The 25,908-nt window shown below is 41.3% G+C and overlaps 2 protein-coding genes across 2 annotated transcripts in view; both read left to right on the top strand.

Annotated features, from left to right (window-relative positions):
• LOC115133085 (gamma-aminobutyric acid receptor subunit alpha-5-like) overlaps positions 1-4,120 on the top strand; it is a 30,893-nt gene extending 26,773 nt beyond the window's left edge. Inside the window, exons 9-10 of the mRNA XM_029665955.2 lie at positions 1,560-1,771; positions 2,035-4,120. Of these exons, the coding sequence (XP_029521815.1) occupies positions 1,560-1,771; positions 2,035-2,340 (518 nt within the window). The 3' untranslated portion in view covers positions 2,341-4,120. The remainder of the gene's footprint in view (positions 1-1,559; positions 1,772-2,034) is intronic.
• A 2,035-nt stretch (positions 4,121-6,155) lies between these two features.
• Positions 6,156-25,908, top strand: part of LOC115133091 (gamma-aminobutyric acid receptor subunit gamma-3-like) — a 40,422-nt gene continuing 20,669 nt past the window's right edge. Inside the window, exons 1-4 of the mRNA XM_029665979.2 lie at positions 6,156-6,970; positions 7,552-7,703; positions 18,600-18,667; positions 24,558-24,778. Of these exons, the coding sequence (XP_029521839.1) occupies positions 6,918-6,970; positions 7,552-7,703; positions 18,600-18,667; positions 24,558-24,778 (494 nt within the window). The 5' untranslated portion in view covers positions 6,156-6,917. The remainder of the gene's footprint in view (positions 6,971-7,551; positions 7,704-18,599; positions 18,668-24,557; positions 24,779-25,908) is intronic.

The following is a 25,908-nucleotide window of genomic DNA, read 5'->3' on the forward strand; positions in this document are numbered from 1 at the left end:
CAAAAATAAATGCATTGTTTTTTTTATACTTTAATTTATTTATTGTTGGAAATAAGACTGTAAAAACACCAGCAAATCAGCTCGAAGTGATTTCCATTTTGAAAATCTATTCCAAAGTATTCCCACTCATAATAGAGAGAGCTATTATTAGTGACCAAAAAAAGTATGTGGACACCTTATCGAATATCTCATTCCAAAATCATGGGCATTAATATGGAGTTGGTCCCTCCTATACTGCTATAACAGCCTCCACTCTTCTGGAAACATTGCTGCGGGGACTTGCTTCCATTCAGCCACAAGAGCATTAGTGAGGTCGGCCACTGATGTTGGGCGATTAGGCCCGACTCACAGTCGGCGTTCCAGTTCATCCCAAAGGTGTTCAATGGGGATGAGGTCAGGGCATTGTGCAGGCCACTCAAGTTCTTCCACACCAATTTTGACAAACCATTTCTGTATGGACCTCTATTTATGCATGGGGGCATTGTCATGCTGGAACGGGACTGAAACAGGACTGTTGCCACAAAGTTGGAAGCACAGAATCGTGTAGAATGTAATTGTATGCTGTAACGTTAAGATTTCCCTTCACTTGAACTAAGGGGCCTAGCCGGACCATGAAAAATAGCCCCAAACCATTATTCCTCCTCCACCAAACTTTACAGTTGGCACTTTGCATTTGCGTCTCCAGTCCAATGGCGGCAAGCTTTACACCACTCCAGCTGACGCTTGGCATTGCGCATGGTGATCTGAGGCTTGTGTGCTCGGCCATGGAAACCGATTTCATGAAGCTCCCGATGAACAGTTCTTGTGCTGACGTTGTTTCTAGAGGCAGTTTGGAACTCGGTATTGAGTGTTGCAACCTAAAACAGATGATTTTTACACGCTACGCACTTCGGCACTCGGCGGTCCCGTTCTGTGAGCTTGTGCGGCCTACCACTTCGCGGCTGAGCTGTTGTATGACGGTTCCACGTTGAAAGTCACTGACCTTTTCAGTAAGGCCATTCTATTGGCAATGTTTGTCTATGGATATTGCATGGCGGTGTGCTCGATTTAATACTTTAATACAGAATCCACTAATTTGAATGTGTGTCCACAAACTGTTGTATATACTGTATGTTATTGAATACAAATGTAGCAATGTTTGAAATTATTATGTTTTTGTGAAATATTATACTTGTTTGGTCTTCTTGCGGTCTATTTGCAGTCTACAAATGATTTGTAATTATGTTCCGGCCCCCTGACCATCCGCTCAAGAACAAATGTGCCCGCGGCTGAATCTAGTTGATGATCCCAAAATGTCTACAGCTTCCACACGTCACTACAGATTATGTCAACCACTCGATTCCCAAACACTAAATAATATATTACAACCTGTAGCTCACTCATCATACATGGGTAGGGTTCATTAGGCAGAGAATGGAAGAAAACGGACTGAAACAAGGAGGGACTACATGGCCTTGTCCAATTAGTAACTCTTATTTGATTTTTTCCATTGCAAAACATTTGAAAACCTTTTCCACTGTGTGCCCTAATGAAACATGACGTCTCTGCTTTTCTATCAGGTGTCACTACAGTGCTGACTATGACTACTCTCAGTATCAGCGCTCGCAACTCGCTGCCTAAGGTGGCCTACGCCACAGCCATGGATTGGTTCATCGCTGTGTGCTATGCGTTCGTCTTCTCCGCGCTTATCGAGTTTGCCACCGTCAACTATTTCACCAAGAGGAGCTGGGCGTGGGATGGCAAGAAGGCCATGGAGGCTCAGCACCCAAAGGTGAGTCCATGGAGGGTCCCAGCACGTATCCCACCATTGAAAAGTGATAGAGAGCTACGGTCGTATTTTTGGGATGACGTGATGGAAACGTTGATGCTGTACATGCATAATAATTACTGACAGAAATCATTAAGTTAAAATTAAAACCGTTTAGCCCCGGTTTGTGTGGGTCGACATGTAACACTGACTATTTGTATCCATCCAACACAAATAGTACCGTATTAAATATTAAATGATACATTTGAAATGTTTTATCTCAACAGAAAAGGGACCCTATGGTGCTTTCTAAGAAGCCCAACAACGTCTGTACAGCAGGAGTGAACTACACCCCCAACATCACTAAGGATATCTCTATCTCCACCATCTCCAACAGCACCTCCATACAACTAAGATCGTCTGAAACAGAAGTCCTGGACCCCAAGAAAACCTACAACAGCGTGAGCAAAATCGACAAAATGTCCCGGATAGTTTTCCCTGTCCTATTTGGAACCTTTAACCTAGTGTACTGGGCTACTTACCTCAACAGAGAACCGGTCATCAAAGGAGTCAACATATTGGCTCCAACATAGTGTCTTTGTCAAACACACCACCCTACCTTCAACCGTATTGGCCTACAAGCTGCTGAAGAAAATGATACTGTGTCACAAAGGATGGGAGATGGGTTCTGTCTTTCTCATACTGTCATTTGCATGAAGCTTTTTAGAGAGATACTCTACCCATGTTTGCCTTGATATTCCCTCTTTATACCTACTGTACATTGCTTTAATTCAACAATGACATTTTGAAAGTGAAAATCAATGGCATTTTGAAAGTGAAACTCGACAAGGACCTTTTGAAATGCTGCAGTGTGGACATTTGTCCTGGCCTCAAATGAATTGAAAACGGTCATGGCATTTATGTTGTTGTTTATAACCCTGTCATCTTGAAGAATAGGAGACTGAGAAACACATGCTGTGTTAGTAGTATGAAGTAAGATAGCGGAAGCTAGGATGTTACGGAAAGTGGCGAATAATGATTTTCAGTGTCATTTCCAGTCAGTTTGTGAAGTTTGTATAATGCCGCGGACAAATCTCTCTTATCTCTATTGGATACATACGTTGTTATACTTTTGTCATTTTTGCCCATCTCACATGTACTGTTTGTCCAATTTAAAATGTTACTATTTCTTACCTCTATCTATATAATGTACAGATTCATAATTTTTTGACAAACGTGGGTCTAACTGTGGAGACAGAGGCCAAATAAGCTAGCAAGATACAACGCTGTGATGTAATTGATTATACAGTCTAATCAACCTAGGTGAAAGTGCACAGTCGGAACATTCTAATCATTACCAAGTTATAAAATGGTTGGTTGATTAGGTCTGACTTTTTCAATTGCAATGGAAGTGTTTTCCCTAAGCTAGAGGGAGAGGGTGCCTACTTTGAAGTATTGAGCTGCCCTTTGGTGTGAAAGTTTGAACTCGTGTACTGTAACAGGATACGTTTTCCTTAGGCATCAAATGGGGGGAAAAACGGACTGAAACAGGAAGGGACTTCCTGGATTTGTCCAGTAAGAAACACTTATTTTAATTTACCGTTTCAAATTTTTTTGCTACCATTTGCCCTACTGAACACAGCCCTCCTACACTGCTGTCCTATCCTCATTGTGTCATGACCAGATTGGCCCCAGTCCCTGAAGTCCGCTAGGATCTAATTAGCCTGGGATAATGAGCTTGTACCTGTTAAACACTATCTGATATGGCCCCTGGAGAGAGAACCAACCACATGGGGACGACCACCCACCCTCACCCCAGGCCCAGAGCGCTTTGTTCAGGGTACGGGAAGGAGAGCATGTGGGTATGGCTCTGGGGCATGATGCCTCTGTGGTAACGCCTACTTTCTTGTTACAGACTCAAGAGACAGAGAGACGGGTATCTTTTTTTTGAAAGAGAGAAAGAAGAATAATGGATGAAACAAGAAAGAATAAGTTTGTGCTTCAACGTCTCCGTACTGGGAAGAAAAAAATAATCCCCACTTCAGTTAAAGATGGAGATACAGCCTATATGTAACAAGCTGTTGCTTAGAATCATGTAAACTGGTCGACACAGCGTGTACAGAGAGAGAATAGATGGATAATTATGGATATGATATTGGTGACGGATGGATCATTTAAATGTCACTGACGTTACAGTTCTCATTTAAGTATCATGTTGTAGATAACGCAATAACTACATGTATTATTATTATTATTATTTTATATTCAGATCTCCTAGGCAACAAAGACATTCTTCGTGTATATAGAGACAGTGACTAAAATACTTCTTTATTTGTATGTCTCTATGTGACATCTTGTGTTAAAGGAATAATCCACAACAACAAAAAACGTGTATGTATTTTCTTCATTAGTCCACTATTGACACAGTCCCAAAATTGTTTTGCATGTCAGCAATCATGTTTTCAAGATAAAGGACTTTCACAAAGTAAATTGCCACTAGCCACACCATTACATGCTGTCATTCCAATACAAATCAAACCTATTTCATGTCATTTCAGATACAGTATATTAATTAGTTATGTGTACTATTCTCCTTGTACTGGTGTAAATGTGTACATAATTTGAGGTTGCAGTCAAATGTTTTTCATTAGTTAAGCACTTGACAATGAAGCATCCCTCTGAAAGAAAATCCACCAATCAGACTTAGAGTACATCTTAAAGGGGACAAATGGAACATGACCCCATGGAGGTGTCATGTATGAGCTATCCCTTGTCACTAATAGCAACTAGCAAAGGATGGGAGAGGAGGGGACTGCACTGATGACTCGATGGATTACAGAAATACTGTCCCAGGAGGTCCTGTTGTGTAGGGAGAGAGAGAGGACTGATTCCATCCCATCAGTCACTGTGGCAGCCACATCTGCCATACATCTGTTTGTCAAGGATTTAGTTCCGCTTAAGTTGCTTTTCCATTCAGGAGCCCTGTGTGCTTCCCTCCAATTTAAGCCCTAACTGATGACAAATGGTGGTGCTCCTATGGAGTGGACAGCTGCGGTGTGTGTTAGCAGGCAGGGAGAAATGTACGATTTCAATGCTACGCTGAGAAAAAGACACATGATAGCTCATCGATATGAGGGTGTAGCTTAGCATAGTGCATACACTACCACCCATGTGTGTGTCTGAGGCATCAATGGATTATGTGACTAAAAAGTGTCAATAAATGTATGTACATTATTTGATTAAATTAGTACACTGAAATCGCTTTTTACCACATTATTATATTCTGTTTTTAGGAGGGAGAAATTATCAAACAGAATGGATGGTTTTCAGTCACAGTAGCCTATATCCTCTGTGTATGCATGTTGCATGTAGATAGGCTATACAGTAGCCTATATCAGGCTACTTGTATTACACAGTAACGCCACATACTCCATCTATTTGAATCCAACCTGTGAGAAAGCAGGGGTATTGGTCTACTGGTTGGAGAATTTGGAAGAATACTTCCTGATTCAGATGTATTTATATGTCATGAACATCTTTCAAAATGCATTAGCTTGACAAAATGGGAGAGATGGGTGCTTGCTTTCTAATTGGTGTGGGATTATAATATGCATCCAGGGAAAAATAAGCCTCTCTCTCCCTCTCCTGTGGCTGCGTTCCTGCTCCATACATGGGAAACTGCTATTTCCTACTAGGGCAGATTATATCTTGGGTCTGAGACATCAAAAGGTAAATCCGCTGTACAGTATTATTCCACTGGCATACAGACCAGCCTGGTCTCATAGACAAGATGTAACATAGTAAATGAAAACCAAAAGTAAGGTGGTTTGGGGGGGGGGGGTGAATAGGTGTATAACGAGAATGTCTAGCAACCTAAAGGTTGTGAGTTTGAATCCCATCACGGACAATTTTAGCTAGTTATCTATTTTCCAACTACGTACTACTTATCATCTACTTAGCATGTCAGCTAACCTTAACCCTTTTAGCTAACCCTAACCCCCTAGCCTAGCTAACATTAGCCAGCTAGCTAACGTTATCCGCCTAGCTACCTAGCAATAATTCGTAACATATCAAACGTTTTACAAATCCGTAATCTATTGTACATTTGAAAAATCGTATCATTTTGTATATTTTGTAAATTCGTAACATATAATAAGAATTGTAATTTGTAGGATATCATACGAAATGGGTGGTGGACATTCACTAATTAATACATACCATATGAAACAAACATCATACTAAAACTGTATATCAGATTTACGTACAGAATAATGTGAAATGCTCTGAGACCAGGTTGGACAGACAGATATAGTAGCCCTAAATTGCAGTACTGCCGCCAGCCGAATGGAAGTGGTCTGGCTTCTCAGTGCAAACTTCCTCACGTTTTGTTGATTATTTTATAGGTTTAATCGAAAGTAAAGGATACTAAAAACGAACGCTACCAACACGAAGTGGCCAATAGCATTATGTGTCAGGGTTTAGCCTGCGATAGTTTACTGTACATTTTCATGTTTCCTAAAAACAGGGAGAGCACGACTTTGGTTGGGAAAGCATTGTAGGCAACCAGCCTTTTCTCAGAAAGGGAGCAACTTTGAGAGGATATGGTGCCATTTCCATGGCTTTCTGCTTGAAATGTATCAAGTGATTATTTATCTTAAAGTAAAAGCGTTTTATAGCAATATTGATAATGATATGTAATCCAAGGAGCTACAAATTGCAATGAAAAACGTGTGAAAGTGAATAGGCTAGTCAAAGTTAAGATGTTGCTTGCATACTTTAATGTTTAAGGCTTTTTACGAGTCTCGTTCTGTAGGTAGACGCCCTACTGTACCTTGTGAACAATAACGTCATCATGTCGGTGCATAAACTGGTTACTGTAATTGAATGGAACGGAAGGAGGTGGGGTGCTGCTGTTTAAGACGTTGATCATTGACGTTGCAAAGAAGGAACCGAGCGGCTCAAACAATCCCGGCGATTTCCGAACGCGGATGAATTCAACCTAATCCATGGTCGACTATCAGGAGATTTGATGGATTTCCTATAAGAAACTATACTCGGGGTGCATAGTTCCAGTTTATATATACCGCTCCTTCTCCCTGGCTCCCTATATTCATCGCTCTAACAACGCAGAAGTCTCCACCGTCTTCACCATAAGTCATTTTCATGAACAATGACAACCAAGTTGCTGGTGTCTTTCTTACTTCTGTCAGTCCAACGGGTGCGGTAAGTCTCTTGGCTGTTATGATAATAGGTGTTGTTTTTACATAGTCGAAATGTGAATTGTGGTAAAAAAAAAATGAATTAAATCAATTAGAGCCTATTATGTGCTGTGTATGTTGCGCGCCTTTGATACTCAACAACACCGTCGCGCTTGCAGAGAATTAATTGAACTTCAGATTCAATGTTTGGCCAAATAGCTATTTATACTTACCATTTGCGTTATTCATTGTCGAACGTGTTTTCATATTAATGGTATATTCTATCACATAGTAAATAGATAGCCTAAGTAGTTAAATTCTGTAGGTAGCCTAGTTTAATTACTGTGTGTAAGACCGGGAACGTCCGCTGTAAATGGTTTTGTGTTGAGGAGATGTGTTTGATTTTGGATGACATATTTTTTCTGTTCAATAAATTACTTATTGTACGATTTCACTTTAAAGTTTGGTTTCATCTGCACTTGTTATGCACTGAATTCAAAAACCTAGGCCTGTAAGACTATTAAGACTGATCGATTTTTAATGCATGAATTATAATCTAATGTCTGTGATATTGAGGATTTTGCTTCTTTTTAATATGATGTTTAGTTCCGACCCAGACCCAAGGGACTACGATGGGGACTATGAGGACACTACTGTCAATCAGATGCTGGCTCCCAAAAACCACCAGGCAGAGGCCACGCTCATATTAAATAACTTACTTAAGGACTACGACAAGACACTACGCCCTGATATTGGAGGTGAGTTACATTTGTCTATTTTTTTTACTGCGGATATTATAAAAACTTTCAATGGAGTGTCTAAATGTCTTTGGTGATACGCGCACCTTCAATGGGTATGGCGAAGCGCGCTGTCCATAGAGAAGCGCGCTGTCCATAGTGTTGAAAGGGCCTCCTCGGGCGCGATGCTCGCTCACTGGTGGTTTTGTGTGTGTTTTTTTTCTCCATCAACACGCTCAGAGCTTCACCTGACAACCTAATCAACCAAGCAGGAGTAGGAAATCATTCCAGATACAGATACACATTTTGGTAGCCTATTTGGTAGCCGGAACATGGCCAACTCAGATTACAGGAATCATAGTAGCCCATTAACGATGAGTGGGACACTGTATTGTACAGTAGGCCTAGGTTAGTTTCCGTGACACAACCCTCTCCCGTATGTCCCTTGTTGATTACAAATGGAATCTAGATTAAAGGCAGTTGTCAGAAACTGAATGCTGGTCATAAAATATTAACATTTGCACTTGAGGATAGCATTCAGCCAAAGACAGATTCATGATATTTATGTTAATTATCTCGGTAGTAAACTGAGTTATTCCCACAAGGCTGTCTTCATACAGTAGACACATACGGTTTCTCTTAGCTTCCTAAGTCTGACAACTAAATGATAGAACTATACTGAACAAAAATATAAACGCAACAATTTATTGATTTTACTGAGTTACAGTTCATATGAGGAAATCAGTCAATTAATTCAATTAATTAGGCCCTAATCTATGGATTTCACATAATTGAGAAGACAGATATGCATCGGTTGGTCACAAAATAGGCCTCACAATGGGCCTTAGGATCTCGTCACGGTATATTTGTGCATTAAAATTGCCATCGATAAAATGCAATTGTGTTCCCTTACGCCTGCCCACACCATAACCCCACCGCCACCATGGGGCCCTCTGATCACAACGTTGACATGAGAAAACTGCTGGCCCACACGCCATACACATGGTCTGCGGTTGTGAGCCTGGTGGGATGTACTGTCACATTCTCTAAAATTACGTAGGAGAAAGCTTATGGTGGAGAAATGAACATTCAATTCTCTATTAACAGCTTGGGCGGACATTCCTGCAGTAAGCATGCCAATTGCATGCTACCTCAAATGCACATTTTAGAGTGGCCTTTTAATGTCACCAGCACAAGGTGCACCTGTGTAATGATCATGCTGTTTAATCAGCTTCTTGATATGCCACACATGTCAGGTGGATGGATTATCTTGGCAAAGGAGAAATGCTCACTAACAGGAATGTAAACAAATTTGTGTACAACATTTTTGAGAAATAAGCTTTTTGTGCGTATGGTAAATTTATTGGGTCTTTTTTTCATAAAACATAGGACCAACACTTTACATGCTGTGTTAATAATTTTGTTCAGCGTACATACAGCAGGAGCATAATTCAATACAATAATTTGATGAATATGATAATGAACGCCACCACAGACACCACTGTTTCATTTGTTTTCACGATTCTAAAAGTTTCACATGTACATATAATCGTGGCAACTAAGAACCAAATCTTGCACTGTCCGGACCTCTGGCAGTCTCTATGGGGGTGCCACAGGGTTCAATTCTTGGACCTACTCTCTTCTCTGTATACATCAATGATGTCGACTCTTGCTGCTGGTGAGTCTCTGATCCACCTCTACGCAGACGACACCATTCTGTATACTTCTGGCCCTTCTTTGGACACTGTGTTAACAACCCTCCAGGCAAGCTTCAATGCCATACAACTCTCCTTCCGTGGCCTCCAATTGCTCTTAAATACAAGTAAAACTAAATCCATGCTCTTGAACCGATTGCTGCCTGCTGCTGCCCGCCCATCCAACATCACTACTCTGGACGGTTCTGACTTAGAATATGTGGACAACTACAAATACCTAGGGGTCTGGTTAGACTGTAAACTCTCCTTCCAGACCCACATCAAACATCTCCAATCCAAAGTTAAATCTAGAATTGGCTTCCTATTTCGCAACAAAGCATCCTTCACTCATGCTGCCAAACATACCCTTGTAAAACTGACCATCCTACCAATCCTCGACTTCGGCGATGTCATTTACAAAATAGCCTCCAATACCCTATTCAACAAATTGGATGCAGTCTATCACAGTGCCATCCGTTTTGTCACCAAAGCCCCATATACTACCCACCATAGCGACCTGTACGCTCTCGTTGGCTGGCCCTCGCTTCATACTCGTCGCCAAACCCACTGACTCCATGTCATCTACAAGACCCTGCTAGGTAAAGTCCTCCCTTATCTCAGCTCGCTGGTCACAATAGCATCACCCACCTGTAGCACGCGCTCCAGCAGGTATATTTCTCTGGTCACCCCCAAAACCAATTCTTTCTTTGGCCGCCTCTCCTTCCAGTTCTCTGCTGCCAATGACTGGAACGAACTACAAAAATCTCTGAAACTGGAAACACTTATCTCCCTCACTAGCTTTAAGCACCAACTGTCAGAGCAGCTCACAGATTACTGCACCTGTACATAGCCCACCTATAATTTAGCCCAAACAACTACCTCTTTCCCTACTGTATTTTTTAAATTTTATTTATTTATATGGTTTGCTCCTTTGCACCCCATTATTTTTATTTCTTCTTTGCACATTCTTCCACTGCAAATCTACCATTCCAGTGTTTTACTTGCTATATTGTATTTACTTTGCCACCATGGCCTTTTTTTTGTTGCCTTTACCTCCCTTATCTCACCTCATTTGCTCACATCATATATAGACTTGTTTATACTGTATTATTGACTGTATGTTTGTTTTACTCCATGTGTAACTCTATGTCGTTGTATGTGTCAAACTGCTTTGCTTTATCTTGGCCAGGTCGCAATTGCAATTGTAAATGAGTTCTCAACTTGCCTACCTGGTTAAATAAAGGTGAAATAAAATAAATAAAAAGACTAATATACATTGCATGATGATGTCAGGGGCAGATTGGTCATCTGGCAATTCTAGTAGATGCCAGATGGGCTGGATCATTTTGTAGATGGGTGTGCTGGTTAAAATAGACACACACCATTAAAAAAATAATGTAAAAAATATGAAAGAAGTGACATGGCCGGCAGCCCATGGGCCTGTTAACACTTTTTAATTTCTCTGTTACACTAATTTGTAATGAGCCTTTGGCTGATCAGTGGGCAACCAAATCATGGGATGGTGCCACCATCTGTAAAAGGTAGTGGCACCAGCTACACCTTGGGATAATGTTAGTAATTAGTCATTGATACTTAGGGTATGTGTTGATTCAGGGGAACACACATGACAGGCTCTAATTTGCAATATATCCTTAGTCATTAGCTTGGCTTTTATAACATATAAAGCTTAAAGGAATAATCACCTTTAAAAAAACATACATATTTTTTATGTATTAGTACACTGTTGATACAGTCCCATAATGTTTTGCATGTCAGCAATCATGTTTTCAAGAAGCAAATCGTAATTTGCCACCATCATCATGCGGATGTGGCAAGTGACAGTTTGCTTTGAGTTGGTAGTGCGCTCAGTGATGTGGGCTGGTGTGGATAAAATACCAGGGCCACATTTTTGTCCCAGTCCGCCCCTTTTGCATGTAGGGGTTTTACAGTAATGTCTGAAGGTCAGATGTAATGTATTACAAATAGGGCCAAATGTACTCTTTATTCTAGTTGTATTATGTATTATTGTCTCTTATTCATGTGGCCATGTAAACCACATATTTACTGTAGACATATGCTCCTTTTTGAATGCTGTACAATCCCATAATATGCATTGTATATTCATAAACATGTATGAATATATTACATGCCTGTTATACAAGCCGTATACTACAATGCTTTGCACCTTGGAACATTGTAATCCCCGAGTTCAGAGCTCCAACCTCACAGATTATGGATATTGATGCATCTCCCGGTTCAGCTCACATGGGTTGAAGTGGCTGCTTTTGTGTCCTTATTATGTCAGCTTCCTTTTGGGTTGTCAGGGGATCCTAGGCAAAGTGGGTCAGAATATTATTCCTCAGCATGCCAAGATGATGCACCACCCAGTTTGGGAATCACACCACGGTACATCAGCATCAAACTCAGGAAGTAGCATTCCTCACGTGGCACTCCTCCAGTGCAGGCACGGGCACAGTGGAGAGTTCAGAGGGATTCATTCACAGAGAACAGAGTTGAACCTTGGCTGCTTCTCTAGCAAGGTTGCTCCTTTAGATCTCTATGGGGCTAGGCTGGATGTGTTGGGCTATGTTTGATGGCTGACAGGGCATGTCCGCTTGAAAGATGTAAGTCACAGGTTTATTTCCAGGTTGAAGGGTGTGAGAGTGTGAGTAACACTTGATGTTGATAATTGTCTGAGTGGCATGGCCACCCGCTGCCAGCTGTTGTAGCACATGGGAAAGTGTCACGTTCATCAGACACGTACCTACACCAGTCTGTTTGTGTGTGTGTGTGTGGACTTGTTTTCCTATTTGTCTGGACCAGAATGTCCTGACAAGACAGGAAGACAAGAACAATTCTGAAAAGTCAGGACATTTTGCGTGTCCTGAAAAGTGTTAATGCTATTTTAGGTTTAAGGGTTAGGTTTAGGGTTAAGGTTAGGGTTAGGATTTCTAATGGGAATTCATATTTACTTCCCAAAAAGTTCTGACAAGTAACTAAAACATGGCTTATATATATATATATAGTGTGTGTGTTTTAGTGTGTGAGAGAGAGAGAGCGTGCTTGCCTGTGTGTGTTTGAGCATGGCATGTGAAGGTGTGTGTGAGTGTGTTTGCATAGAGTGTGTGGGTGGGTAAGAGGAGATCCTCACTCCAGTCTATCTTTTTGAAGTGTGAATTAACAACCCGGCATTAGTCAGGCTGCTGTTGGAAATGATTGAAGAGGGACTTTGATTTCTGACAAAACGCAGGTGCATCACTGTTAAATATAAATTGCCCTCAGACACGAATGTATTTAGAATGAATGCGGCTGCTCTTCTCTGAACATCCCTGTTCATGGTGGCCGATTTGTTCAACGGAAATGCTTATCCCTTCCCAAAGATGCATTTTAAACATTAGTTATACATTTTCACCTATGACAATAACTCTGGAGGGGGTAGCACTGCTGTAGTTTAGCACAAGCTGTAGTTTAGCACAATGCAAAGCTTGGCCCCACGTTGAGTTTGAACCATTTTCAAAATCACACCATACAGATTCACAATGAAGGCAATCCAAGGCCAACACTCATTTTCCTTTCTGACTCTGGATGGCACTTATTCAGGGAGATGAACCTTGCTCACCCAGACACAATGCTTGACTGGCTGTACAGCACATAACAGCACACCCACTACCCATTTCCACTGACCCATTTCCACTGGGTCAGATGTGACTGCACAGCCTCCACATTTGCCCTCGGCAAATGTCTTCAGGCAATCTCTTCAGGGTGGAGATTCCAGCGCTAAAGCTGCATTGGCTGGATCACAATCAAATGGAATCGGTTTTTAGATATTTCGGCAAGGTTGGCTGGAGAAAGTGGTGCAACTTTACCTGGATTGTGTAGACTGTTATTGGCTGTATGCTATTGGACGGTATTGCCATTGAGTTTCTTGTGCTGTTTGTGCTGCGTTAATATCCTTGACGATAGCTATGTATTCTTCCAGAGCCGTTATCCCCGGTTTTAAGTGATGTCATCCGAGACACAGGACACAGTTTTCTGTCAAAACGTTTTTTTTTAACAGAGGGCCACAGAATTGGTCTGGATATTTCATCTACTCGGGTTTAGTAGATGGACAACGGTCAGAGAGCGGTAAACTTGTAGAATCTTAAAGGCTTATTAGCTTGACTGCACTGGATAGTCTCAGTCCTCTCGCAAAATCCAGTTCGCTATTTAAATTGATTTCAGAACAGGGGCCCACAAAATTGGTCTTGTCATTGTATCTACTTCAGGTTTAGTAGATGGATAATGGCCGTAGATTAGTAGACTTTTAGAATACTATAGGTTTAGTTTGGCTAATCTGGGAAAACTCAGTCCTCTCAAGCTTCTCCACAGTGACACATTGACGCAACCTTTCAGCAGACAGGGAATGCCTGATACCCCTTTCTCTATTTTAAGCCCCCTGAAAATGTCATTAGATTAGATCACCCACCGGAGAGGAGAGCCGAGATTCCCAGACAGACAGACACTCAATTAAATGGAACCCACATCTGATCAGGGGAGCACTCATCTCTGACTCCTCATTTAGTTCCACCACGGCCATCCCCACTTCCTGAATCTATCAGTTGCCCAGAGAATCATGCAATACTTTGATTGGTTTGATACGGGCACTGCTGAGGTGCAAGGGTGTGAATGGAGGTTATCCTTATGGATGTTCAACTTCTTAAGTGTCTTCCACCCTCCCATTGTTAAGGATTACTAGGGTGTTTAAGGGGGGAATACAAATGATTATTTCCACAGTTCAAATGCAAAGGGCTTTGGAACCAGCTCAGTGTAATCCCCAGACTTTGTCAGAATCTACTGTGAAATATACAGTATAATACTAATGGAAGCAACAGTTTCTGACGATTTTAATGCACAACTAATCTTTATTCTGTTTTTTTTTTTTATGAAAGAGGGGATGTAATATGGAACTGAATATGCTTCAGGGTGGGTGGCGGGGTGTGTGGGGGTCTTCTCTGTCTGTCTGTCTGTGTGTCTGTGTGTCTGTCTGTCTGTCTGTCTGTCTGTCTGTCTGTCTGTGTCTGCTGCTTACTCTTTACATTCCCCATCTGCCCTTTTAGAATGTGTAAGACGAAACATCTTTAATACAGTACTTTCAAAGTTCTTGACATTTTCTGGACTGACTGACCTTCATGTCTTAAAGTAATGATGGGCTGTCATTTCTCTTTGCTTATTTGAGCTATTCCTACCAAATAGGGCTATCTTCTGTATACCAACCCTACCATGTCACAACACACCTGATTGGCTCAAACGCATTGAAAAGGAAAGAAATTCCACAAATTAACTTTTAACAAGACACACCTGTTATTTGAAATGCATTCCAGGTGACTACCTCATGAAGCTGGTTAAGAAAGTTCCAAGAGTGTGCAAAACTGTCATCAAGGCAAAGGGTGGCTACTTTGAAGAATATAAAATATATTAGGAATTTTGGTTACTACATGATTCCATGTGTTATTTCATAGTTCTGATGTTTTCACTATTATTCTACAATGTAGAAAAACTCTTGAATGAGTACCTGTGTCCAAATATTTGACTGGTACTGTATATCAACCAACTTGTCCCACTTCTGGACCGTACAAGATTGATGCTATAAATTACCCACAGACACATGGAGGAAACAACCTCACTGGTCATATCAAGCAACTGAGCATCCATCTTGGATACCCCTCCATCAGAAAATAACAGCGATCACTCAACCTAATGTCACCTGTTTCCCATCAGATAAAGTTCAGCCGTCTCCTCCGGCTCTACAGTGATCAGGTTAGCAGGAGCCACAATGGCAGGACCTGAAACAGAACCACACATCCTAATGAAGATAGGATCGCCAGAGGTGCACAATGCATGTTCAAAGTCTCTCTCATATAATGAACTATAGCCATATGCCCCCTCCCATTCTGCTGATCTTAATACTGTTAGTGTGTGTCTCACAGGTCTCAACTCCAGTAAAGCAGGGCCTGGTGGATTGATAGGCTATTAACCCATTCCCTGTGCTGTCGTTAAAGGGACTCTCAGATATTTAGCCGGGGCATTCACAAACACTGGAACCCAGCAACAGATTAATTTGCTGTTGTTTTCTCCTCCCAAAGCAGCCCCATATACTCCTGCTATTTGGTGCGTAATTGGTGATATTAGATCGAAATACATGTCCCAAAACATGGTGTCCCAAAACATGGTGTCCCCAGTCTATGTCTACTTTTCAAGAAAATGGCCTAATAAGTCTTGTTAGGGACCCTAACAAGACATGGGGAGCAGATGAAAATCAATTCAATGGTTAGAAGCAACATGAAATTATGTTGAGATGATGTGGACTTGGGTCCCTAATTCAATCAATTGCAGATAAAGGAGAAACAATGCAGGTTCACTCAAAATGTTCGTCAGAGGCTGCGTATTTGACAGGCAGCCAAAACAGACCAATCAAATCAGCTCTGAAAAAGATCTGATGTGATTGGCCAAAAGACCAATTTGTGGAAAAACAACGAGAATTGGCCTGCCTGTGTAAATGCAGCCAGAGTGTTAATTGTGACAAAACCAACACACCACAAATCAAGTGTTAGAGATCCTGTATGGATTCTATATGTATTTCTCAGCTAATCAACACAAAAACTACACCTGTCCTTTCTGTAGTTACATTATGTTTATACCCATAGAATTTATTTTCCACTATGTGATTGATCGAATTGGGTCTCATTAACATTTTCAAATGTACTTTTTTAATTGTACAGCAATACTGTCACCAATAAATGCTTTGTGGTTATCAACTACAGCTCTCTCTGGCTTTCGTCCCCTAGTCTCTCTTTTGATCAGGACAATTAGAGGATATTAGTTTCAGGATGCAGCTGAGACCAGGGACACAGCCATCTGAGATGTCTCACTTCCTGTTTTAATATAGTCTGTCCCCAAACTCCCAGAACACACTAGGTCATGTCTGTCTACCACCTCGCTTTTAATGACCTCTGTCTGTCTGGCAGAGTGAAGTAGAAGACAGAGTGCAGCAAGGCTCGATCTAACCCTCACTGCATCCCATATGGCACCCTGTTCCCTTTATAGTGCACTACTTTTAACCAGAGCCCTATATGGGGAATAGGGTGCCATTTGGGATGCAGACACTGTTAACACGACTCCTAAGACAGAGGACAGATATCACCCGGCGCTCATTGATCTCATCTGAAGATGTTTGTGTTTGGATTGTTGTTGTGAAAGATGAAATTAGCTTGTCACAATTCTAGCTGACAGGAGATAGAGGGGAAGAAAGCGACTGGAGGCTGACGAGAGAGGCTTTACTGAGGGTATTGTGCTCATTTACTGGGCTAGAGACGCAGACCTTGGACAAGGCATAATGTCTGTCACGCGGCTCACCAAGGCTCAAACCCAGGACATCTGCTTTGTTAGCACACGTGACCACCCTTCCGAATTGTCTACCAAACGGCGCCACGAACAGTTAATGAATCAGCGGCGCAAGTGGTGACACAGGCTGAGTAGTACGTTTCACACATCCCCATGTGCTACAAAGACACTGGAGAGCCTGTCATATAGCTTATAACTGTCTCAAAATAAGGGTGCTGATCTAGGATCAGGATCTCACTGTCCATGGAATCATATTCAATGTAATCTAACAGTCAACACTGATCCTAATTCAGAACTCCTACCTGAGACACTTGATACATATGACGCCAGCTCAGTAAAGATCAGACCAGACAACAGCAATGCAAAGGCAACAGAAAACATTTTAATACAATGTATGGGGAATTAAACTAGGAGAATTGAGCGGTCATGGTGAATGAGACCGGCGGGGCTGACTAGGGCAAATGTATTTCTCATCATATTGACAGGCTAACTGGGTGTAAAAGCTGCTCCTCCATTAAAACCCTCATGGGGGCATTTTACTCTGCAGATGGGGAGTTGTAATCATGCTTGCTTGATCAGGAAGGGGAGGGAGGGAGGGCCGGCCTTGGCGCGAATAAATCACAGATAACAGTAAGTGAACAAACTCAAGTCAAAGCAGCGTAGATTAAACATATGGGGAAACTCTACAGAGGATTCGTATGGGCAGTGCATTCACCTTCCCATATGTCATGATTATATTGAATTTGACAGTAAAACTACTGTACTACAACTTTGAATAACATTCCAATAGCACCATTCTACTTCCTTTAAAGCAGGGTTTCCAAAACTCGGTCCTGGGGCCCCTCCTGGGGACATGTTTTGGTTTTTGCCCTAGCACTGCACAATTGATTCAAAGCTTGGTGATTAGTTGGTTCTTTGAATCAGCTGTATAGTGCTAGGACAAAAAAACTAAATGTGCACCCAGGAACCCCAGGAAAGTACTTTACCCAGTGACTGCCCTACATGTACATTGTGTTATTTGACGATAGTGGCTAAAGTGGAACTTAATCATGTCTTGTCAAATCAAATTGTGTTCGTCACATGCGCCAAATACAACAAGTGTAGGTAGACCTTACAGTGAAATGTAAAAAAAAAAAAAAAACTATTTACTAAATAAATAGAAGTAAACAATAAATACATAAAAAGACACATTTAAAAAAAAAAAAGACAAGATGTACTCTGCTATTTTCTTGCGTCTGAATTCTGCAAAACTCTCAAATATCTATTCCTCCATTACACCCTGTCGCAATTAAAATATGTCTTTGTGGGTATTTTTCTGTCATAGTCTGATGTGTGTACTGCACCACCTCAACAGTTAATTGTCGAAGTTGCCAAAGCCTATGAAAGAGGCTAATGTGCAATGACAGAGGTGCACTTAGCCACGCAAGCGTGAACTGCTCATTACAGCTACGCCTTGTAAGATTAGGTATAGAGAACAGGCTTTAAATTGAATTGTGAAATGTAGGGTTGGAATCGTCTATGGCATGTTATTTCAACAGATTTGAGCCGTGCGGAAAACAGTTTCCTATGTCTCAAGTGAAAGGTGACTGCCTGGAATGAAACTGGTGAACCACTTCTCGTATAAGCATCACTTATGATAAGTGATAGTTCACCCCCAAAATCAATATGTGTCAGGTGTTTTCCTCCTTCAGACACGGTTGAAAGTCGACCAGAGTCAACGGCAGATATGTAGGCATGTCCTTTCAAACACTCTCGACATGGCACCCTAGGCTTGGCAGTGCTACTACACTTGGTTGTTGTTCAAATGTGCTTTTACAGTGATTTCTCCTTCTGTCTTTTACAGTTAAACCAACGCTTATCGACGTCGACATATACGTCAATAGCATCGGACCTGTATCATCAATAGACATGGTAAGTGAATATTTATCTCTCTCTCTCTCTCCTGCTTATCATGAACATAATTGGATTACTTTGGTTTTCTGTGCCGCTTGAAAAAAAGGTCAATTGTGGGCCAAGAGAGTAAAGGCAAGATGCACTTTCCATCGTCCTTCATATCCCCTGTGAGCTGGGCTGCACAGGAAAGCAGTTGTATCTGGTGGTGAAGTGGGATGTGTGGGTGATGGAATGAGAAATAGAGCCTGTGGTCACAGTGCTCAGACTCAAACTGTTATACCCGTAGTAACTGAATCGGTATGGTCTGTATGTAAATGACTCAAATGTAAAATCGCTCAAATGTACATAGCTCAAATGCTTAGCAGTGATAGCGCAATGGATATTGAATGAATACTGTGTGAGGGTGCAATACAACTCTAGCTCCCATTGTAGTAAGAACAACCCTTAGTGTGATATACATCAGAGTGCTTAAGCCTTGTTGCTTATTTACTTAAATTGATCCTATATGTAATATCCCTATGTTTTGTGATCTTGGGTAGTGTAGTGTGCTGTTGTTTTTTTATTGTTGTGAAGTTCATTCAGGCCATATAGCCATTTTTGTTTAGAATCAACAGCTACACCTACCAGTGAGTCACCAGACCATCACATAACTGAATGATGTTCACCCCACCTTGGATTTTTACCTGATTATTTCAGATACACAGTGATTGGTGAGTCACACAGATCTCCACCACGATGTGACTTTGGCTAGACTACGATAGCCTATAGGAGCACCCAACACCCTCCCTTAGCCCCGCCCCTGTAACTGTTTGTCCTGGCAACATTACAAAAGCCAGGAAGAAAAGAAAAACAACCGATTTCTTCAGCTCGGCTTAGCTGCAAACCCCCCGTCACACTTCAGTGCACCCCGAGCGTCACCCTGTGAACTGAGGAGTGACCTCCCATGCCTCGAATGTCCATTTAACGCATTTAGATCATCAGAACTGTTTCTGGAAGACAAAGCAGCAGGTCAAGTCGATGGGTTGTATGGAACAGGGCATCCATATTGATCATCAACCGTAATTGTTACATGTTCATATACAGTAGGGTTGGCAGTCAATAGACTCACCCAGGTATGATGTTCTATGGACATAGTATTTGATGTAATTTGGAACTGTGTAACACCCATCCATATTGATAATGCGCAATAATATATATTGGGTTTGTATAGTCAACAAAGGCTACTCACTCAGACATGATGTTCTATGTTCATGGTATGTACTCTACTATAATTGTTTCTGTTTAAGCCATATCTACAGTATAAGCCTAGTATGTAGTCACCCAGACCCGATGTTCCATCGGCATTGTTAGCGATCCAAAGAGAAGGAGAGTCTTGTTTTGCCATCGGGGAATGGTTAGGGTTTATTTACACCGACGGGACTGAGTCCTCGGATGAGTCAACGTCACTGAAGCAGATATTAATCTAGGACAGAGTGTGATGGGAGCATGTCTGATTAAGTACCATTATCTCAGAGTGCAGTGGTCATAGTTGCTGGTGCTATTCAGGAAAGATAGCACGTCGAATTAGCCGACCAAAAGAGGACACTATGCCACAGTAATCTCGGCCTACAGTCCATCAGTTAAAGATAATGACTCTCTCTCCATGAGATCTCGCAACGCTACAGTGCTTCATGTGGTGCCATTGAAAAATGATGGATCTATGATGTTATTTAGTGCATTTTTGCCGAGTGAAAAAAGATTGTGTGAATATGAGGAATCAATATTCTTCTCCAGGGCATGGTTATTTTTATGTTCCACAGGATTAGCGCCAATAAAGACAAAAATAAGTTCTTCAGAACCTGTCTGATTGTTTGCTCTCCTCAGAATGAAAATAGATTGATAAGAGTCTGCCAAAATGTCTAACCTAGATAACAACGGCTTACATAATGTTCACTACTGAGGAGCCACCCCACAGAGAGGAAGAGGGATGTTTGACGACGCCGTGTTGAAAATGGAGTGCGTCTAAGATGTGACACCAGGTCTCAGGGGAACAACAGTAGATCAGTGGGTAGTGTTTACTCGACCAACAGAGAACTCATCCTATTATGCAGTCTGTCTAACCTTCAGTTTCTGATAGATCTCTAAAGGATTGCATCAGGACATCTGTCTCAATATCCATACTATACCACTTACATGTACATTTTAGTCATTTAGCAGAAGCTCTTCTCCAGAAGGATTTACAGTAGCATAAGGGTTAAGTGCCTTGCTCAAGGGCACAGCAACAGTTTTTTCACATAGTCGGCTTCGGGATTCAAACCAGCAACCTTTCAGTCATTGGCCCAATGCTTTTAACAACTCATATTCATAATTTGGTGTGTATTCTATGTGGTGTGCTAGTATGAACTTTAGACTTTGTCTACCCTCCTCCATATTCCAGTAGATCGCTATATGATTATATGGGACTATATGAAGGCTACAGGCCCAGATCGTATCTCCCCTTTCTAATAATTGGTGTCATCATACCTCTGTCGTCATAGAGCAATGAGCATCGGAAATACTTTGTCTGTTGGATTCCATTAGCTTTGCTATCCAATATCCATACTCATATAGTTTGACAGCTGTCAGCTAGGATTTACAGTGACAATTAGTGTTAAAAATATATACCTTTTTTTTTTGTTAGCCAACAGAGGAACGCAGTGGTTCCCTTGGGCTAATCCAATACCATTCGTTTAGTACAGTATATATCCGAAAAGAAAAATGTGAGACATTTCAAAATGTTTTCATTGTCTTGTTTTCAACAATTGTTTTCACAGATTCTCCCAAGTATCCCACACATTGAGTTTCTGGATTGTAGATTTCAACCACAATGACCATCGTTTAATGACACTGGTTACTTGATGTACTCACTGAATTATTGACACATTTTGTTTAAAGGGACATCTTCACAGGAATTGCTATTTTTAGGCTATATCTGGGAGGCTCACTCTGTGTCCAAGGCAACGGGGCTACCCGTAGCAGAAGCCACAGCCAGCCATACACAACATGCAAAAGTTCAAAGCTCTCTACAAGCAAGCTGCCCATTGTTGGCCAACCTTTTACACAAGACTGACCTTTTGGTTCCTCACTGTAAGCCTTTCTAAAAAATATATATATAATTTGCAAAAAAAAAGTTTGTCTTGACAATGACAGCAATGGAGTTGGCAAGATCACAAACAGATCTGGGACCAGGCTAAATAAACAATGTAGAACAGAAATGTGTGTGGAAGCAAGTGTAATGAATCATACACAAGACTGTGAGTACTTCTAATGGGTTGATATTGTGGATTTACAGATCGTGGCATTGTACTGTAATGCTGTAATTCCTCGGAGCATCATTTTTTCTCACTTGACCTTTCATAATGTCGCAATTGACATGCTCATTTTAGTGCCTGCTGTTGGACTTTAAATTCATGAGGGGTGCTTAGTGTTGGCCTGGAAGTTGCGCTCTGGGAGTAATTCTTAGCCTTGTAACGACCGACAGAGGCTAAGGTACATTCATAATTGACCTCTTTTTTTACATGTTTAATTTGAACTACATTTACATTTACATTTAAGTCATTTAGCAGACGCTCTTATCCAGAGCGACTTACAAATTGGTGCGTTCACCTTAAGACATCCAGTGGAACAGCCACTTTACAATAGTGCATCTAAATCTTTTAAGGGGCGGGGGGGGTGAGAAGGATTACTTTATCCTATCCTAGGTATTCCTGAAAGAGGTGGGGTTTCAGGTGTCTCCGGAAGGTGGTGATTGACTCCGCTGTCCTGGCGTCGTGAGGGAGTTTGTTCCACCATTGGGGGGCCAGAGCAGCGAACAGTTTTGACTGGGCTGCGCGGGAACTGTACTTCCTCAGTGGTAGGGAGGCGAGCAGGCCAGAGGTGGATGAACGCAGTGCCCTTGTTTGGGTGTAGGGCCTGATCAGAGCCTGGAGGTACTGAGGTGCCGTTCCCCTCACAGCTCCGTAGGCAAGCACCATGGTCTTGTAGCGGATGCGAGCTTCAACTGGAAGCCAGTGGAGAGAGCGGAGGAGCGGGGTGACGTGAGAGAACTTGGGAAGGTTGAACACCAGACGGGCTGCGGCGTTCTATGAACTCACAGTTCATCGTGGTAAGACTGTTGCTTTGCCTTTTTCACGTCTTGTAGCATCAGCCATTAAAAGCGTGGGTATGAGCTTTCATAATGATTTCCATAATCGTTAATGACACAGAACGAGGAAAGAGGATGTGGTTTTTCCATCTCTACACTGATAAGCTGTTTGAGCACAGCGTGTATTTTATAACCAAATATTATCGCCATAGTGATGATTTTAACAGTAGCAATCATATCCAGCTGCTTATGGCCCTCATCTGAGGTAGATAATAAGGCTTTTTCTAAATTCCTTACATTTAGTGTAGAGATTGAATAGACTCCAGGGTAGACTGAATTTGGAAAATGTAGTCCCCTACAGGCATGTTAAGACCTTAATTAGAGACCTAGGCTACTCATGATTAGTGATGAGTGCACACGCCGGGATTGATTAGCTCTTTCCTAATGTGAGCATTTTGTACTGGGATCCTTGGGACATCCAAGGGTTAGGGTAATGCTAGGGGTTAAAGGTTAGGGTTTAGGGTAGGGACGTGCCAAGGATTCCGGATAGCACTGACCCTTGTAAAAGAGACCTGGATCTCAGTGTGACTTTGCTGTGTCCATAAAGGTTAAATAAATAAAAGATACCCTGAGTTACTGTCCGATGACATAGTAGTTTACTGTACACACCTGTATGATGTAAGGAAGCCGGGTCTAGCAGTGGTTTAGGAAGCAAGTCATCTTCTTTGTTTTAGCCATTTTTTTCAAGACTATGAAATGTCATTGCAGTCTTAAGGTTGTAATTAAGTTACTGAAGTGAAACTAATTGCGATGCCTCTGAGGAAAATATCTATTCCTATTTATACAAACAGTTTATTGACCTTCATCTTACATTTCAAGGGTATTACAGGACTACACAGAAGCTGTTAGAGGGGGAGAGAGCGGAATAAATGCATACCTGGTATTTTGGGGTTTTCAGATTTCCTTAGCGATTAATCACTGATTTCACATTTATCTTCGTAACTTAGCCAGTGAGAAACTCATGGGTGGAATAACATTGTAAAATGTTAGATCAGCATTATTAATTCAAATGTAGGTAAATTATGTATCTTATCTGTGATACTAGTTTGTCTGATCAAGCCCGTTTCACTTTATTTCTCATACATTAATGTATGCCATTTAGCAGATGCTGTTATTCAAAGCAACTTGCAGTCATGCATGCATACATTTTTCTTAGGGTTGCCCCGGCGGGAATCAAACCCATTAAACCTGTGCTATGCGCTACGCTCTACCAACTGAGCCAAACCAGATATTATAAATTACTGTGGCTATTGTCTGGGAGGCTTGAGTAATATACTCTTTAGACTGACGTATTGTGTGATCGACTGTCCTTTTACTCCTTAAGGTCATGGTAACAGCTACAGTCGTGCTGCACCCATCACACTCTAATTAGTGCTGCATTAAAGTCAGGTCCCATGTGCCTGTAAAAGTTTCCAAAAGGTCACCCGTCAGAATCAAGATGTGGTTTCCGGGGGACGTCAACATAAGGGATTAGGAAAAGAGAAATACTTCTATTTTTTAGCACTTTTAAATGTTAAGGCAATTTAAACTTGTCTTATCATAGACAAAACATACCATAAATGATTCTAAGAGAACAAAGGTCTTGTCTCGTCCTGTCTCTATGTTCGGGTAGACCATCAACACAGCGATGTGCAGCTTCTCTCAATGAAAAAATATATATATTCTCCAGAGTTGGGACCAAAATGGATCATAAAATATGTAATAATACATGTAGGTTAAAGGTCATTTTGTTCTGTTTTGTTACAGGAATACGAAATTGACATCATTTTTGCACAGACGTGGATCGACAGCCGTCTGCAATACAACAGCACTATGAAGATCCTGACTCTAAACAGCAACATGGTGGGAATGATCTGGGTCCCTGACACCATCTTCAGAAACTCCAAGAACGCAGACTCTCATTGGATTACGATGCCCAATCAGCTTCTGCGTATCTGGAACGATGGGAAGATATTATACACGCTGAGGTAAAATAAATGGCTTTTCTTTATCAGATGTCACAGACATTGTTGTTTTGAACAGCCAACTATCGTTCCATCTTAGTTCAGAATTTACAGTGTAGCAAACATTGGGTTTTCCCTTGAAAGGAAAGAAAAAGACAATATAAATTAAAATGGTGTCATTACTACCTGTCTTTGAACTGAAGATCTAGAATATTCTAACGTCCTCAGAACTCAGGTAGAGTTCAACACAGTATAAGAAGGTGGTACAAACACACTGACGTCTGTGCCACATACTGTTGCTACGCCATTACACAGAAATAAACGTCTGTCTACTCTATGATAAGACAGACATTGTTTTGTCTCTTTCATCATTGATCCATTATGTGGGTTAGCATACTTGGTACACTCGCTTTACACACTGAAGTACACTGTCTTAGAGAGGTCATGCTTTTTAGGGCATACATGTCATCCATTCAGTCCTTTTTTGCAACGTTTTCAACCATGGACTCACCTCCATTGAGAAAAGAGACATCACCCTGCTGTTTGCGTCACTGACTGAGGCATTCCCTTGGCAACAGGCAAAGCACAGGACAAAGGAAAATAATGTGTGGGCAGGTTAATTATTGTCAGCACTGACCTGGCTGGCTCCACAATGCGAAATCATACAAGATCAGCCATTCTCAGTGAGCTTTATCGGTTAGTATTATCTTTGAGAATGATCGTTTAGCATTATACAGTGTATGAGCACTATCACTGAACATTATTATTGAGCATTATCACTGAGATTTGTTATTTAGCGTCATATAATGCCCATAATGTTTATACACACCATCATATACATATATATTTATATTCCGGACACTGACATTGCTCGTTATAATTTTTCTATATTTCTTAATTCCTTTCTTTCGATTTGTTTTGATTTGTGTGTATTGTTAGGTATTACTGCATTGTTGAAGTTAGGAACATAAGAATTTCGCTACACCCACAACAACATCTGCCAAATATGTGAGGTGACCAATACAATGTGATTTGATTTACTGGTGATGATTATTGTTGAGCGTTGTCAGTGAGAAATATCAGTTTGCATTATTAATGAGCATTTTCAGTAATTATTCAGTTAGCATTATTCATCAGCATTATCATTTAGCAGA

This window comes from Oncorhynchus nerka, linkage group LG2, assembly GCF_034236695.1.
Source record: "Oncorhynchus nerka isolate Pitt River linkage group LG2, Oner_Uvic_2.0, whole genome shotgun sequence".
In the NCBI taxonomy this organism is placed as follows: Eukaryota; Metazoa; Chordata; class Actinopteri; order Salmoniformes; family Salmonidae; genus Oncorhynchus; species Oncorhynchus nerka.